The sequence below is a fragment of the Monosiga brevicollis genome, genomic scaffold, assembly GCF_000002865.3.
Source record: "Monosiga brevicollis MX1 MONBRscaffold_8 genomic scaffold, whole genome shotgun sequence".
Taxonomy (NCBI): domain Eukaryota; class Choanoflagellata; order Craspedida; family Salpingoecidae; genus Monosiga; species Monosiga brevicollis.
In genome coordinates, this window is record NW_001865045.1 from 728,099 (window position 1) to 741,119 (window position 13,021).

General features: G+C 52.9%; 4 protein-coding genes across 4 annotated transcripts; 3 read left to right on the forward strand and 1 right to left on the reverse strand.

Moving 5' to 3' along the window:
* Nucleotides 1–312: 312 nt before the first annotated feature.
* MONBRDRAFT_24937 (uncharacterized protein) lies at nucleotides 313–2,638 on the forward strand (the record flags this gene model as incomplete). Its single annotated transcript, XM_001745176.1, has 6 exons — nucleotides 313–555; nucleotides 662–892; nucleotides 1,074–1,693; nucleotides 1,840–1,954; nucleotides 2,049–2,114; nucleotides 2,189–2,638. 6 exons carry the CDS (start codon nucleotides 313–315, stop codon nucleotides 2,636–2,638), a joined length of 1,725 nt encoding a protein of 574 aa, XP_001745228.1.
* Nucleotides 2,639–3,102: 464 nt separating this feature from the next.
* Nucleotides 3,103–5,394, forward strand: MONBRDRAFT_32184 (uncharacterized protein; the record flags this gene model as incomplete). Its single annotated transcript, XM_001745177.1, has 4 exons — nucleotides 3,103–3,366; nucleotides 3,444–3,605; nucleotides 3,801–4,428; nucleotides 4,505–5,394. 4 exons carry the CDS (start codon nucleotides 3,103–3,105, stop codon nucleotides 5,392–5,394), a joined length of 1,944 nt encoding a protein of 647 aa, XP_001745229.1.
* A 1,403-nt stretch (nucleotides 5,395–6,797) lies between these two features.
* On the forward strand, nucleotides 6,798–10,903 carry MONBRDRAFT_16735 (uncharacterized protein; the record flags this gene model as incomplete). Its single annotated transcript, XM_001745178.1, has 21 exons — nucleotides 6,798–6,919; nucleotides 7,035–7,102; nucleotides 7,247–7,394; nucleotides 7,504–7,620; nucleotides 7,722–7,771; nucleotides 7,851–7,916; nucleotides 7,994–8,139; nucleotides 8,283–8,345; nucleotides 8,422–8,552; nucleotides 8,639–8,714; nucleotides 8,817–8,924; nucleotides 9,057–9,165; nucleotides 9,259–9,314; nucleotides 9,423–9,512; nucleotides 9,586–9,672; nucleotides 9,794–9,911; nucleotides 9,990–10,074; nucleotides 10,192–10,291; nucleotides 10,380–10,458; nucleotides 10,563–10,741; nucleotides 10,844–10,903. The coding sequence occupies 21 exons, from the start codon at nucleotides 6,798–6,800 to the stop codon at nucleotides 10,901–10,903; spliced, it is 2,058 nt and encodes a 685-aa protein (XP_001745230.1).
* A 1,101-nt stretch (nucleotides 10,904–12,004) lies between these two features.
* MONBRDRAFT_3591 (uncharacterized protein) lies at nucleotides 12,005–12,401 on the reverse strand (the record flags this gene model as incomplete). Its single annotated transcript, XM_001745341.1, has 2 exons — nucleotides 12,005–12,187; nucleotides 12,300–12,401. Coding segments are annotated over 2 exons (285 nt in total), but the record flags the coding sequence as incomplete, so codon positions are not given.
* Nucleotides 12,402–13,021: the final 620 nt, after the last annotated feature.

Sequence of the window (13,021 nt, forward strand, 5' to 3'; positions counted from 1 at the left end):
ACTGGTTGTCAAAACACAAAAGTTGTCAAGAACATGGAGAAATGATCAAAATAAAAATCTGACACTCTCTTCACAAAGTCGCTGTAGACAAAACTGCATATCGATTGGTCTAGTGACAATACCACTGTGGGGACTGGACTGCCAGAAACATAAAACTCTGTTCTTCCAAACTCGTTTCCCATCTTAAAACGCCCAAATTCAGCTTAAAATGCGATTTTCTCAGTTCGACCAAAAGCAGATTTATGCTTTTCCAAACACGCCCTTACACAAATTTTGTTTGTGTTTGATCTGTCTGCCCGTGCCACCAAAAACATGGGCGGGATAGTGCCCGTGCAAGCGCTCCTACTGGGGGTATTGGCGTTGTGTCTCGTCAGACAGTTGCCATGCGCGGCGGCGGATATGCCTTGCGTCCTCGATGAACGGGGCATGGGAAGCTATCGGTTCCCAGAGCTGCCCCAGCTCAAGGGTTGGGTGGCTTCCCAAGAAACACAGATTGTGGCCATTGATGACCATCGAGCCGGCTTGGCCGTGGTTCAGCGTCATCCTGCGACAGCGGTAAGCCCGCTGCTTATGGCATTTCGCGCTGGTGGGAGCACGCGACTGAACTCACGATCTTGATCTTGTGAATATTGAATCAACTTTTGCTCGATTGATTGAGTAGACCTGTCCAAAGGGTCGGGCCACCGTCACACAATACGTGTGTGACAGAGCGCTCACTGGAGTGCAGCCCCGCGGCGCCGAGGGCTGGCTTGACCCGTGGTGCGTGACAGTCCAGCGCCACGAAACGCAGGCTGCCTGTCGCGCCGAATGGAGCAAAATGCCATGCGCCACGAACCAAGTCCCCGTTCCTACCCCTGAACAAGCCGCATATCAGCGTCATGAGATTATGGGCGTAAGTTTGACGCCGAAACTATTGCATTGACCTTGATCTTTTCATGAGGAATATCGCTGCAGATCCTGCCTTCTGTGTGATTGCCGCTTGCTTTTGAACGACTCTTTTTCTCCACTTACCCAAGACCTGCCCCGCTCTGGCTTACGTCTTGACTTGGCGGCGTTGCTTGATCGCATGGTAGTTGACACACTTTAACATGGCTACTTTTGTGGAGGACGGCGATCCAGCTTGCAACCCCACCAACTGGAATGTGGGTGTCCATAGCTCACACGCCTCCCTTTTTGACCCCACACGGCTAAACATCTCCAACTGGGTTGAAAACTACCGGGCTGTGGGTGCCAAGCACGCCGTCCTCACCGCCAAACACGGCTGCGGCTTTTTACTCTGGAATACCTCGACCACCTTGCCAAATGGAACGGAGTATCCCTTTGCAGTGGCACGCAGTTCCTACCCAAGCTTTCAGCGCGACGTCATTGCCGAATTTAGCTCCACCTTGGGGGCAGCCGGCCTGGGATATGGCTATTACTACAGCACTGGCAACAACTACTTTCTCAACCGAGATGGCTTCAAGCGCATTGGCAACCCCTTGCCAGGCCAAGTAGATTTAACTGACGAACAATATAATACCCTGGTCTTTGAGCACGTCAAAGAGCTGTGGACGCGCTTTGGATCGCTTTTTGAAATCTGGTTTGATCATGGGGTCTCTGCGGATCAGGATCAGCAGCTAGCCGCTTTGCTCAAGCAGTATCAGCCCCAAGTCGTGGGCTTCAACGGACAGGGGATCATGACCAGCCCCATCAAGTTCGTACCAAGCAAACCCGCTGCTCGATGCGCTTTTTTGCTTCACTCTTCTTGACTTCACCTGCGTGTGGGTTTTGTGCTGGTCTTTCAATTGTGGGTGAAATGTGCCGCTACACTGCGTACTTTCCTTACCTGTGTGCCTGCAGGTGGGTGGGCACGGAAAGCGGCTTGGCTGGTTATCCCACTTGGGCGACGGGCTGCTCTGTTGCCCAAGGCGATCCAACTGCCAGCGACTACTGTCCCGTTGGGGGTGACACCTACGTACGTCCAGCGATTGAACAGGGCATCCTGACGCCTTTTCATCTCACTCTCGTGCTGCATCGCAATGAACACTCCTAAACTTTGAACCCTGCAGGTGCAAAATGGCCATTGGTTTTGGCGGCCTGGATTTGCTCTTCGCTCCGTGCAGCAGATGGTGGAGGTGTGTTGGAGCGACGAGTCCTTGACCGCGGTCATCTGATCGCACTGACAAGTCATCTCACCACTCCGCGGCAGGTGTATCACATGACGGTTGGCAACAATCAGGTGCTTGAGCTGGACTTTGCGATCGACGACACGGGCAATGTACCAAGTGATGCCTCGGCGGTGTACCACGCACTTGGTGCATGGGCTCGAGCGTGCTACGGCATGCCAGTAGCCAATATGAGTGGCAACAGTAGCTCAGTCTTGCTGACCTTGCCATCGCCAGCCACTCCTGTTGATCGATTTATCTTGCAGGAAGACATTGACTTTGGCGAGCGTGTGCGACAATGGCACATCGATGTGCAGGTGGAAACCGGTGACTGGATGCCCTTTGCCAATGGCACGGCCATCGGCCACAAACGCATTGTCCTGGGCTCGGGGCCAAGCAGTTCGCTTACTGCAGCCCGCCTAACCGTTGACTCGGCCGTAGCTTCGCCCGTCATTCTCGCCTTTGCGGCTTTCAAGCCCTGTCCCGATCCCTAGTTGTGCCACCCAATCGATGGTGCACCTGGCGTCGTATTGTATCGGAATTGATTGGTTATCAATTGTCTCAATCCTGTATTTGATGCTATCGAGCGTGATCGCGGCCTGACTGCGGTGCCAATCGGCTTAGCTGAAGCTGGACGACTCTCTATTATCTCTTGACATCTGGGTCCGAGCAGCGGGGCGCGCGTGATTGCGGCGACGCTCCGAGCTCCACTTTTTTCCTTGGGTCGGGTGGCCATGCCGCCCAAGCGCAGTGCCAAGGACACAGTACACGAGTGTGTGAAGACAAGAAGCAAAAAAACAACACCTCTTCGTCTAATTATAGCGTATGTCGCTGAGATTGAAATGGACCGTCGAACATAAATAAAAGTCAGTCATTTCCATTTTCCATTTTCATTTTTTTTTTTTTTTTGAACTTGGTTGCTGTTTTTTTTTTTTTTTTTTAATTGGCACCGAGCATCATGGCTGAATTTTCAGCATTGATGGAGCAAATGAAGCAAATGCAGCTCCAAAGCACAAGCGAGGAACAACATCGCCACATCCAAGCTCAGATCCAAGCTCTCATTGAGCTTGAGCAGCAGAGGCTGGCCGCGGAAGCCGAGGAGCGCAAGCTCGAGCACGAAAGGCTGGCCGCGGAAGCCGAGGAGTGCAAGCTCGAGCACGAAAGGCTGGCCGCCGAGGAGCGCAAGGAAGCACAGCTCAAACGGAAAACAGGTCGCGACAAGGTTCGTCGTGTTTCGTCTCGATTCGTTACAACCGACAAGGCCTGCTGCCTCTGTTGCTCACGTGGTCCGGTTGACAGATTAAAGTCTTGAAGGGCATGTTTGCCAACCTTGGGTGGCAACACGAAACGGCTTTATGGAACAAGTTGATGGCAATGGATGATGCTGGTTTTGAAGCATTTGTCGACGAAGTCGACAACATGCCCTCTGCCGAGAGGATGAACGAAGTGTACCCCTGGAAGGTGTGTTTGTCGTGACCTGGCCCCACATTACGTCTGCACTTGGTCATTACTGTACCCGCGCGCGCCTACTACAATCGGTAAGCACCTGTCGGGCAAGACTCACGCGCAGGATCGTCTTATGGTTGACATGCGTGTGCAGGCTTTATATGGACAATGCTACCACCGTCCGACTCACGTGGCCGGATGCCTTCAAAGGCGCCCTCACAAACCTTGTCTCTGACCACTGCAAATGAAGTTCTTGGCTCCGTGGTCGCAGAGCTTCCCTGCAGCCACCACTACCTTGCAGCAAAAATTGTCAAGCGCATTGATGATCTTTGCGCGGATGACCAGTGGGAGCGCAGCGAGGCGCTGACGAATGGCCTTCAGTGGGCGGCCAAAGCTCAACGTGACTCCCAGCTGACTGAACTCCAGCAGGAGCCCAGCATTTCTTCGCGAGTTTCCATCGTGTTGCAGCGCTACTTTGGTCTGAATGTTGTCCATCAGTACGCCATCGGTTCCCACAGCACCCACGTTGATTGGGCGGGCTTTGACGACAACCACCACGTTGTCGTCATGGGTGAGTGCAAAAAGAAGGAGCAGCCGTTCCATGAATACGGGGGCCAGGTTGCCAACGAGCTCTTGCGACTGGGGGCCATTCCAACGTTGTATGAGAGCAACAGCAACATACCGCTGCCTCGGCGGAAGGACATTTTGTGGCCCATCATCAACATCAACGTGGTGGGAGACCATGTCAGCGCCTACCTGGCTTTGCATGTGATTGATATTCCATGGGAGCAGTTTGAGAGTTGCCTGGCAGAGATTCTGCCATTGTTTGAGATTGACGGTTTGAACGCGAAGCCGAAGACATCGGGGCTGTTCTTCAGGTGCCGCGAACTTTGAAAAAAATCCGCGGCAGGTAGAAAGCATCTTGCGAGCTTGCAAGGAATTTGTGCAAGAGGATTTGGCGTACTTGCTGGATCGGGCAGATGCTCGGACTGTATTGCGGCCACGGCTGCCTCCACAACCATTTCCTTGCCCTTTTGACCACCTCTGCAAGTGGAATCTGAAGGATTCGTATGGTCCCAACGTGCAGGTCTACAGCATCGGGAAGCAAAACAAGGTGTTCAAGCACTTTGACTACTGGGGACGCACGGCAAATCTCTGCAGCAGCCTCTCGGCACAGTGTGTGTCTTACCAAGATCGCCGCTACCCGCCTGACGACCGAATCTTGACAATACTCAGTCAACTGGATGTGGCAGGCTCATTCTATCAGAAGTGGGAGGTGGCGAGGCTTGCAACTGCCGTGGATGTGCTCAGCTACCCTTACGTGAAGCCGGCAGACACCGTCGAGATTGAGCAACTGGTCCAGGTCATCTACCAACTGAAGGCCATCCATAGCGTTGACTTTGTGCACGGCGACATTCTTCCTCGCAACATTCTTTTTTGCAGCGACTGGGAAGGGCATCCTGCGGCCTTTCTCATCGACTTTGATCTCGGCAGGTTTCTTGCTGCTAATCCTGCCCACAACCCCGTCTATGCCTCCAATTTTGCCAGGGAAGGAGAGCCGCTGGAGCCTTTTCGTCACCCATTTGCCCGGCGGAATTTGCCAATGCAGAAGGAGCACGATGGCTTTGCCTTGGCACGTGTCATGGAGAAGTTTTTGCAGGACGACGAGGCTCGTCAGCAGCTGGTGGCTGCGTTGGAAGAGCTGCAGCTGGATGACGCTGCCACGCTGTGTCAGAGGTGCTCGCTTTTGCCGCCAGACAATGTTGCTGGGCTTGGCAAGGCCACGGGAAGTCCTCGACGTTAATGTGCCAACCTGGCCCTCCCCTTCTCCAAGTATTCCTGACCCTTGTGCTTATTTTTCCGGCCCATTTTGCGCCAAAGCGACGGCTGTCATCAGTTCATTGTAGTGTCATGCAAGCATGCGTCCCATGCGTCTTTGCCCGAACAGAAGCAGACCTATCAGATCCAAGTTTGCCTATTTTGAACACCATAGGGAAGTTGCAGATCATTAAAACCCGTTGTCTTGGGAGGAAAAAATAATGGTGAAACACGACATTGATTTTCTTCTGTTCTGTTCCTTTCGGTGCGATAACAGAGAGAGAGGGACAAGAGGTGCTTGCTTTGACAAATGGCAGCTTAGGCATTGGGCGCGGTTGTTGTACTGGGAAGTGAGAGCATACTGTACCGTTGATGCCCTGTTCACTCGGTCTGATGCTCTTGTCTACCTGACCCTCTTTTTGGGGGTTTTCAAGCATTCCATCATCCGGGAGTAACCAGAAACCTATCCCCAATCCCCATCGGTAAGCGGGCATTTGATTTCATCTCCGTTCTTGTCTTTTTGGGGCTCCGAACAACGCGGTGATTGAAAACGCAGGTCAGCATGTCATCCTTGTGAATTTCCGAGTACCCGCTGTCGCCCGGCAAGCACATCTAGTATGGGATTGAAAAACGGCAGGGCCCATCATGGCACACTTGTACCTGCTAGCATCACCCGCACGGCAGCCACAGCTGGCATCAACAGGATAACAACAGCAAAACGTTCAGGCTGCTTTAGGGCCAACTTCACATGTCAAAATAAATTACTGAAAAATGATCAAAAAAGCATCGAAAATTACGCCAAAATAGGCACCGGCAGTGCCACCATCTTGATCTACTGAAACGTGAAAGGGAGTGCTGATAGGGTTGTTCAAATGGCTGAGCTGTCTATCGGTGACCATGGGCCAGCCTCGACTTATCAGCACCAGCCAAGCCCCTGCCCCACCCTCCGAAGCATGAACCTGCTGGACGATTGCTGCCTCTTGGCAGTTGAGTTTGCGCGCGTGCCAGCACGTTAAGCATACTTTCGCGCAGCAGCATTAACTGCTTTAATGTATACACAAACTGTAGTTATATTAAGCTTACCTTGCCTTTAGATACGTACACTCTCAACAAAAACTAGATTAACACGCGCACAAAGTATCGAAATACATGACATGACTTTTCTTGTTTTTTTATTCGCGAGCTCTCGCTCCGCCGCCGCTCGTGTTCACTTTACTGTGCTTGAAAGGCGGGGTTGGTGCCCTTCTCTTTCTCTCTCCCTCTCCTTCGACGCGGTTGCGAGTCGTGCTGGGGCGTAGGTGGTCTGGGGTTGGGACGCGTCTCCGCTGGCTGTTGCTTGCGGGGACTAACACTTGAGCAAGCTTCACCGGTTGCTCGGAATCGATCATCATGGCTGCTTCAAAGTATCCTGCGCTCATGAAGCCGCTGGATCTTGGCTTCACCTCCATCAAGAACCGTGTCCTCATGGGCAGCATGCACACGGGGCTTGAGAGGTACGCAAAATCTGCTTTGTTGCAGTCGCGTGTCGCGTTTGCACCGCACAGCAAGGCGTCAAGTGTCCAAGTTACCTGGAAATCATCCGTCGGTTCACCCATGTCATTTCCTTAGCGGTCTCTTGCTGCCTAGCGGGCTGCGAGAGATGGCAGCTTTCTTTGAAGCTCGTGCCAAGGGTGGAGTTGGTCTCATGGTGACTGGTATGAGCCCTTGTTTGTCGAGCCACCATGTTGCTTTTGCAGTCATCCAAAAAACAACCCCCCCCCAAAAAAAAACCCCGATACCATCATCGCTCATGTGCAACACGCCCTCCGCTCTTCCTCACGCACTCGCCTTGGCTCCAGGTGGCGTGGCCCCCAACCGCACGGGGCGCGTCTCTCCATTTGCTTCCAAGCTGACCTATAGCTGGGAGGCCAAACGTCATCGCATCGTGACCGACGCTGTTCACGAGCACGGCTCAAAAATTGCCATGCAGATCTTGCATTCGGGCCGGTACGTCGGATTTGCTTGAAATGCATATATGCCTGCATCAATTCCAGGCCCCAACACACTCATCGCCACCATCCCGGGCTCACGGCATCAACTTGCTGTTGCACAAAAGCTATGCCTATCATCCATTTCCCGTGGCACCGAGCAAGATCAAGTCCCCCATCTCTTTTTTTACCCCACGTGCTCTCTCCGAGGCGGGCATCGAGTCGACCATTGATGATTACTGCCGGTACGGCTGATCAATGTCCCAATCATTAGATATGCGTTTGCGGTGGCTCTTGTTCTCCGTCGCTTTGACATCGATTGCATGGGGTGTGCATGCTTCCAAAGGTGTGCTGAGCTTGCACGTGAAGCAGGCTACGATGGTGTTGAAGTCATGGGTATGTGCATGGGTAGTGGACACCGCGCAACCGCAGCTATGTGGGGCGTCTCAGACGCTCATTCTTGCTCACATTATAGGCAGCGAAGGTTATCTGATCAATCAATTCATCGTCGGGCGCACAAACAAGCGCACGGATGGCTGGGGTTCGTCTGGCTCTGATAGTGCTCAGATTGTCCTTGCCGGTTTCGTGCAACATCTCACGGGGTTGGTCCTTCATCAGGCGGCTCGTATGAGAATCGGATTCGCTTCCCAGTGGAGATTGTGCGTCGCATGCGCGAACGCGTCGGCAAGGACTTTATCATCATTTTCCGCTTGAGCATGCTCGACCTGGTCGAGAACGGCAGCACCTGGGACGAGATTGTTCTGGTTGGTGATTGACAAACCGCCCTTCCGCACGCACCGTTTGCTCGCGCGCAGATGGAGAGGCAGGGACATATGAGTTTGCTTGACACACAGACGGACGCCTTGGTCTACATCCGTTTCATCCTCATTGCGCACCTGCCGTCTAGCTGGCCATGGAGCTTGAGAAAGCAGGTGTCACCATCTTGAACACGGGTATCGGCTGGCACGAAGTATGTTGACGCGAGTAGCTAGATTGATTCTTACCTCTTTCTTTAATGTGCAAATCACTGACGCTTGGTGGTGCAGGCTCGCGTGCCCACCATCGCCACCATGGTCCCCCGTGGTGCCTATTCCTGGGTGACAGAGCGCATGAAGAAAGAAGTTTCAGTTCCTCTAGTCACCGTCAATCGCATCAACACGCCTGCTGTCGCTGAAGAGTACGTGACACTTTATTTTGATATGAAGATAATCAATATTTTAGCTACTCATAAACTTCTTGCCGACATATCAATGTATCTTCCAGTATTCTTGCCTCTGGTCAGGCCGACATGGTTTCGATGGCTCGTCCCCTGCTGGCTGATCCAGACTTCGTGGTCAAGGTTCGCTGCAAACATTGCATGCATACTTGAAGAGGACACGCCCATCTCACTCTTCTTACATCACATCTCTTCTGGGGATGGCTGCCAAACGATAAACGATAGGCAGCATCTGGCCGCGACACCGAGATCAACACTTGCATTGCATGCAATCAGGCGTGTCTGGATCACACTTTCCAAGCCAAGCGCGCCTCATGTCTTGTTAACCCCATGGTGAGAGCTGCTTCTTATCGCAGCCCGCATCGACGTGATGCCTTGAGCAAATACAAAAAATACTTGAGTTTGGCTCTTCAAAGCTGAATTATACCGTCTTTCTCGCTCACATACGATGTAATGGTGTGCAAGGCGGGATACGAGCTCAAGTACAAGGACCTCATGAAGCCAACGACAAGCCCAAAGAAGGTAGCCGTTGTTGGTGGCGGTCCAGCGGGCATGTCGTGTGCCATGTATGCCGGTACGATCATCGCTGACATTCTGTAGAGCAGCGCACGTACCTGACACGTTTTTTCTCTCACGATGCATCTTACCACTCGTTTTTCGCTTTCAGCACAACGTGGACACAAAGTGACGCTCTATGAAGCTGGAGAAAAGCTGGGTGGTCAGGTGCGTTTTTTTATTGTCGCATTGTTGCTTCATCATCTCATTTTTCCTGGCCAAAACACTATCTTTTGCACCAAAAACGGCAGCGTCTCACTGTCGTCGTATCTGTAGCTGCATATGGCAGCCAGCGTTCCAGGCAAGGAGGAGTTTTGGGAGACGCTGCGCTATTTTTCCACCATGCTGGCCAAGCATGGCGTTGATGTAAGCGGAAGCACCGCGTGACTGCTCACACAACCCAGGCACACTGGCCATGGCTCACCAGGGCTGGTATCAGGTGCGCTGCAATACCACTGCTCAAGCTGAAGACTTGCACGGCTCTTTCGATGAAGTCGTCGTGGCAACTGGCGTCCTCCCGCGTCAAGTCAAGTTTGACGGTGAGTCTTATTTGCACTCGGATCAACAACCGTCAACTGTCCATGGGCAGGTGCAAACACCAGTGCCGTCATCATCGTACATGTGTGTATGGTCTTTCCCACGTCGAGACCGCTCACTCTTGGCCTATTGGGCTGTCAGGTGTTGATCATCCGAAGGTCCTGAGTTACATTGATGTTCTCCGTCACAAGAAGCCTGTGGGCCAGCGCGTGGCCATCATTGGTGCCGGTGAGTGTCATCTCAAGCTCGATTCAAGGCTCCTCCGGCGGTAAGATAGGAATGTACTCATCATCCACAACCAACTAGGTGGCATTGGCTTTGATGTGGCGGACTATCTTTCTCACGGCACCAACGATCCAAGCCTCAACGTTGATGCTTTCTTGCAAGAGTGGTACGTAAACTGTGACCAAGATGCTTACAGCATACAAAGTGGTGCTCCCTTCCTGCAACACAGTTCTTCAAAATGTGAAAAATCTCTTGACCACCCCGCCCTCGTGTGCTGTTGTAGGGGTATCGATAAGAGCCTCAAGCATCGTGGTGGTTTGCAGGGTGAGGAGCATCAAACTTCAGGCCGCCAAATCTACCTTCTGCAGCGCAAGGACTCAAAGGTTTGTGCGCGTTTGCACCGTTCAGACAGGACAAGATCAAAGGCGCCGCTACCTTTCTGTTCATCTCACTTTGTACCATTTTGGCCAGGTGGGCAAGGGCCTGGGTAAGACGACCGGGTGGATTCATCGCCTCACACTTCAGAAGCGAGGTGTTGAATTTATTGCTGGTGTGTCACATGCGATCGAAATTCGCTAGCTCTGGTCAAAGCGCGCAGTCAACATGTGGCACCAAATATCTCTGACCGGTTTCCCCTGAATTGTCTCCTCTCAGGCTGCTCATATGACAAGATCGATGACACGGGCCTGACCATCACCGTCAAAGATAAGAAGCGCACACTTGAGGTCGACACCGTGGTTGTATGTGCGGGGCAAACCTCTCTCAAGGCGCTTGAGGAACAGCTCAAGGAACTCGGCACCTCAACCCATTTGATCGGCGGTTCGAAATTGGCAGTACGTTATACCTCAGATTTGTGCTGCTTTGGTCAAGCAGGCTGGGTGATTACGAGATGCTATCCCTCTGCTCTGCTCATATTGTTTGAACGCTTGCTATAGGGTGAGTTGGATGCCAAGCGAGCCATCAAAGAGGGCATGCTCCTGGCCGGGTCGTTTTAAACCTTGATAACAGCCGTTGAGTTTGAGGTCCTCTGCAGTGCAGTGCCTATCATGTACGCTTTAGCGAATCGATTGGTATTTCTCTCTGACTACGTTCTCAACTCTATCCTCCGGCCTCAAGCAAACTTGTTCCACATCAAAATTACAAATATGGAAACGAAGCATGAGTTGCTTCACAGCAACGATTGTTGCCAACCAGCCTGTTTAGGCCTCCGAGTCAGAGCCTTGGAAGCTAGCACCTGGGCCCGCACGGCCACGTGACAGAAACGTCAAGGTTTGCGAATCATCCGAAGGGATGGCCGCGTCTTCATCATCGTCATCCGTCATGTCCACACCCGGACTGGTGGGCGTGGTGCCAGCCATGTCTAGGTCGGCCAGGGCCAGTGCGCTGCTGAGAGAATCGAAAAAGTCCAGCTCAGTTCCACTTCGCGGTGGCTGAATCTGGTTCCCCCGGTGTGCCTGAGGCACGGGGCGTGGTGCGCTGCGCGCTGCGCGCGCCTTGGAGGTCCCAGTGTCAGTTGGGGTACCCACACCATGGTGAGTGGGAGTCAAGGCCTCAATCGACTGTTCACGCGACAATGGTGACGGTCGGCCTTGCGTCGTTGAAGGAGCCAGTAATTCAGTATTCTTGACTGGGGGAGCATTGCTCATACTGGTGCGATTGCTGTTCGGTTGTAAATGAGTACTGATCTTGGCACCAGCCGACTTTAGCAAGCCTATGATGGCAGCCAGTCGTTGCTGTTGAGCTCGGTCAAGTGGCGTCTTGCCATCATGGTCAATCTGATTGAGCGGGGCCTTAGCCCAGATTAGGCGCTGGACCCAAGGCGCATCGTCCTTCATGACCGCCACGTGCAAAGGTGTAGCACCGGAATCAGGATCTTCTTCCCCTAGCATTGGGGCTGTGCAGCGCAGAAAAATGGCCAAGGCTACTTCAAGATCATCCTCGATGAGGGCATCAGAGAGGGCCTAAAAGCGAGCTAAAAAGTTAGACAAAGGAAAAAAAAAGCACGAGTCTTCACAAACGCCATTGATCAAGCCCCACTTCGCTCCGCTTACCTGGCCTGACACAGTCTCGGCCGGTGCGACCATGGAACGCCGAACATATTTTTGCTCGATCCATTCTTTGATGAGCGCTGGGTCTGAATCAGGGCTGGGCTTGGCATGTTCAGGTCGTGCTTCGTACACTGAGTTGACCAGTGCGTTGCCTGATTCATACATGAGTTGTAGTTGCTCCTCCGACCAGTCGTCCAATTCAATAGAGCGCACGCGACTAACGTGCACACCCTGCCATGTTCGAAAATCAGCCGAATCAGATCAGATCATATGAAAGCATTCCCACGGCCTTCTCGCGTCAGGGTGACCAAGTTCAACATTGTATCGCTCACAAAATTCATACCAGGTTTCGATGCACGCCAGAGCACTTGATGCAAATGAGTACACCGTGGTTGAGGGAGGCCCATGACGGATGTGGGGTGCCACAGTCGGCACACATATCGTTTCCGGCTACGGCACGAAGGCGCGCGTGATCCTCCGGTGTCAGCATGCGAAACGTGGTCATTCCAGCTTGTGAGGGCCGCGAGGCATTTTTCACGCCGGCAGAAAGATTTTTGTTCAAGCACGCCATTATCTCAGCTTCGATCGCCGCCACCCTACAAAACAGGCAGTTCATCAGGGTCGTCTGCATGTGACATATACATTGACTATTGCATGACGGCGACCGAGGTGTCAATCATTGGACGCACCAGTCATTCAGCTCATCGGACGACTTGCACTCGAGGCACAGTGTCGCGCCAGCCATGGTATTGAGGGTAAATGTATGCTTCTCGCGATTGGAAATCGATGCATTTGGCTTCATGGCACGAAGTCGTTGGGGCACGCGCAAGCTGGCATGGGCCAGGTCGATGGTTTTGCCCACGGCACCATTCATGTAGTCCACGTGATTGCGATAGTACGAGAGCTTGCCGGACACGAGTGTGACCCAACGACGCAGCTGCGAGGATCCTTTAACTGACATGCGGTTGCCAACCTTTTTGAGGAAACCCTGGAGTTGATTGCCACATGAATGAGCTTGATTTCGAACCTCAGCAGCAAACACGCAGCCAGCCCCCCCTCCCCCCC